The sequence below is a fragment of the Callithrix jacchus genome, chromosome X (assembly GCF_049354715.1).
Source record: "Callithrix jacchus isolate 240 chromosome X, calJac240_pri, whole genome shotgun sequence".
Taxonomy (NCBI): Eukaryota; Metazoa; Chordata; class Mammalia; order Primates; family Cebidae; genus Callithrix; species Callithrix jacchus.
The window spans coordinates 100,672,232-100,675,617 of NC_133524.1; the positions used below are offsets into that span (position 1 = coordinate 100,672,232).

Here is a 3,386-nt window from a genome sequence, read left to right on the forward strand (position 1 = left end):
GGAGCTTGTGCTGCTCCATCAGGCAACACGGCATGATCCCCATGATATGTAGAGGCCAGTCATGAAGATTTTCAAAAACAAAATGTTCTAGCCTGAGGAAAAGCAGAATCAGATAAATCTAAATAAGTGAGATTCCATTACCAGGGAGCCTAGAAGAGGTATTGTTCCTTGCACTTTTTGTGGCAGTTTCCTCTGTAATGTGTTTGGGTCCTTGCCTATGTTTTGAAATGAACTTTATGTTACAGGGAGTGCTGATAAAATGTTTGACTGCACTGTGCTTGTCCCATTCATACTATTGTCCCTACATTGATACTTCTTATTTGTGGTTTATGCAGTGAAGCTGTTTCCCTTAGTTTCTGCTTTCTGTAACCCACAGCATTGCATTACGATTGCTCGCTCGGTTCCCTGTCTCCTCAATCAGCCACTGAAATCTATATCAAATGTGTGAGCTTCCTCTTCTGAGCTTCACAGGAAACCACGCTTTTCCTCTTTCTTCCTATATTTTGCCAGCATCAGTCCCCTTGCCCCCTCACTCTTCACTCCCCAGAGCCCAATCAGATTTCATTGCTAACCCTATTTTATTAATGCTCCTCTTTGATGTCTGAATTTACAAGTGGAAAACACATAGTCCAGGGTAAAATATCCCAGTGGATTTGGTTTCTCAGAAAGACTTGCCTAATTACACAGATACGCAAGGATAACTTTGGAAATTTATTAGTATGTCTTAATTCACAGAAACATTGGCAATTTACAGCAAAACAATTCACATAAAGAGAATTAAGCCACGGAGTGAGATGTGGTGTTTTGGAGCAGGCACATAGATAGCCCCGTCTCTGAAAGGGAACAGGTTCCTGCAAAGCGTCTTTGGTTTTTGAAATGTTATTCCGGACATGTAGGACCATTTGACGGCACCATCCAGAGGGATTCGTTGTGGCTGATTTTGTGGGGGTTTCTCTTGGTCTCCTTGTGCAGTAAGTATTTCTCTTCAACTATTTTCATAACATTTTTCTAATATTCTGGAAACAGAGCAAGGAAAAAATCCCGATGAGGGGACTTCTTGGTTCTACATCCTTTCTCTATGGATCCCGAGTGGAGCTCCCAGGGTGAAGCTTCCCTGCTTCCCATCTGCACTACTCAGGGAAGCTGTGGCTACTATATTGCCCTGCCCCCATTTCCCTCTTGACCAAGCGGCCGTCTGTCAAAGTGGAATAATCCACGCGGCTACGTGTTAGGTCCCTCTGGGGTGGTACTTTCCCACTTCTGAGGGGCTCAATAAAATTTTGATTTTTGTCGTTTATCCAGCTTTTGTGTCACAGTTTCACTGAGAGTGCCATCCTTTACTGGTTTCTACATATGAAGGAGAAGGGTTGTTTATGAGATGCTTGCAAATGCACGGGAAACACTTAACAAAAATGGCCAATGTATTGAGCTTCAAGGCACCACATAATAAATTCCTATGGGTTGCAATCCCAGGGAATGTTCTCCTGTCCACATACACGGGAGGCTAGAAATCGATTTAAAAGGAAAGCAAGGGGAAAGTCACCAGCTGTTCTGAATTTCAGCAATACACTTATAGAAAAAAATGCTAAAAGTGTAAACACTTGAGACCCAGAGGAAAGCACAATTAAAGGCAGCCTATGTTAACATTAATATGAATATTAATATGTAACTCTCTTGAGGAAATAAGCATTATCTTACTTCTCCTAATGGCTGACAATGCTCTGCATAACTTGATGCTAGGGGCAAGGAGCATATACTAATTTTAGCTTTGGATTCATATCCTAAAATGATCGTGATTACAAACACTGAAAACGAAAACATCAGGTAAAGAATCACACCCCTGTCCCTTGAACCACCAGGCTGAATACCACAGGAAGGCTGCTGTGGGTTCAGCCTGGGTCACTCCCCACATTGGGACAATGACTGTTGCTCATAGACTGCAGGTCACTCTTTTGCTTCGCCGCTGTACCAGTAGACCATGAGCTGTTTGCGGGGACACTCCCAAATCCTGCTGATGCATACCTGGAAGTAAGGAAGGGTTCTGTTCAAAAAGAAATGAAAAGATTATTGTCAGGCTCAAAGCAGAATGAATCGCATGAGCGATCTCAGACTCAAGGAAGTGGGGAAATGGATGGACCCTTGAAAATGTTCTTTGGCTATATGTACACTGTAAATGGGCCTCATTTGCTTATCTACATGGATTCCTGATGGGAGAGATGTTGAAAAGGTTTAGGATGGTTACCTTGCTTCTTCTATCAGCGTATTCACTTTCTCTGTTTCCATAACGCACATAATGAAGTTCTGGAAAATTCCACCGTCCAGTCGCAGGAGAATGAGAGTGAAAAAGGCGAGTATCAGCACATTGATAATACCACCGTAAAGATAACCTAGAAATATAACTAATAAAAACGGCCATTTGGGAAACTGAGGAAATGAAACACGGGCACGGAAAAGCCCACTGCTTTTCCTTGCAGCAAATTGTACAACAGATATATTGGAGCTGACCCTGTTTATTACTGAGGGAAAAGTGCTCGAAAACTCCCGGGACACCGCACGACACACGCCTGCTAAGTCAGAACAGTGTCACCCACCCCAGCCTCCAGTGGGGTTCTCCCCTTAACGGGCCACTGGTCTTTCGGGCCACTTGCGGTGGCTCTGAGCAGAGCCTTTGGGTTTCCGTGGTGCTCGGGTGCTGCTGAGGGAGCTCACTTGCCCCGGTGTACCTGAGGACGGCATTCGTGCCCTGTAACTCCGCACACTTGCCCGTCTTCCCCGGGAGCAGCAGTCGCACGGCGATCTGGATGTCCCAGGGGGTGATGGTCACCCGCTTGGCGTAGCGAGCCAGTTGACCAGCCTCAGTGGCGATGCGGTCCAGTATGTCACGAATCATACACTCCATGACACTGAGGGCCTCTGGGGAAAGGCTGAGACCCTGGTGAACCTGGTTCAGCGCCGAGGGGAAATAGGTGACGAAGCCGTCCTGAAAGCTGTCCCCGCCGCAACCGGCGTGGTGCCTGCCGGACCCTCGGCGCCCTCGTTTCTCCTGCTTCTGGGCCATCGCGGAGCTGGCCTCTTTGGGTTCCTGGGGGCTCTGGTCTTCCTCAGAGGTTGGCTTAGAGGAAGGCTCAGCCATGGCGGAGGCAGCGGCCGTTAGATGACAAGAACAGACGTTGACGGTTGAGCACCCGGGAAAGTTGGGGGCGGGGCACTTTGGAGTTGGCGGGGGTTTGCGTCACAGGCCAACTCGACATCTGGTTGGATGAAGTGTTACCCAGGGAGCCTGTCAGCAAACCTCACTGCCTTTAAGGTGATTGGGTGATCCCACTGCTTGTCATCATGTCAACCAATCACAGTGGTCGTCTGCCAGCCTAGGCGCCCCCTGTGGC

General features: G+C 47.3%; 1 protein-coding gene across 2 annotated transcripts; it reads right to left on the bottom strand.

Annotated features, from left to right (window-relative positions):
• Positions 1–700: 700 nt before the first annotated feature.
• LOC144581096 (histone H2B type F-M-like) lies at positions 701–3,183 on the bottom strand. Of its 2 annotated transcripts, XM_078363340.1 has the most exons (4): positions 2,724–3,183; positions 2,243–2,301; positions 2,023–2,041; positions 701–1,016 (listed from the first exon to the last, which is right to left on the bottom strand). In XM_078363340.1, exons 1-2 carry the CDS (start codon positions 3,131–3,133, stop codon positions 2,265–2,267), a joined length of 447 nt encoding a protein of 148 aa, XP_078219466.1. In that variant the 5' UTR covers positions 3,134–3,183; the 3' UTR covers positions 701–1,016; positions 2,023–2,041; positions 2,243–2,264. The 2 variants fall into 2 exon arrangements, with proteins under 2 accessions (XP_078219466.1, XP_078219467.1); XM_078363341.1 differs by lacking the exon at positions 2,023–2,041.
• Between the last annotated feature and the right edge of the window lie 203 nt (positions 3,184–3,386).

Excerpts from the sequence above, each read along its gene's own strand:
- LOC144581096 (XM_078363341.1), bottom strand. The coding sequence starts at position 3,133 with ATGGCTGAGCCTTCCTCTAAGCCAACCTCTGAGGAAGACCAGAGCCCC. Across the intron at positions 2,302-2,723 it reads GGCACGAATGCCGTCCTCAG|AACTTCATTATGTGCGTTAT; the intron begins GTACACCGGGGC and ends GGAATTTTCCAG.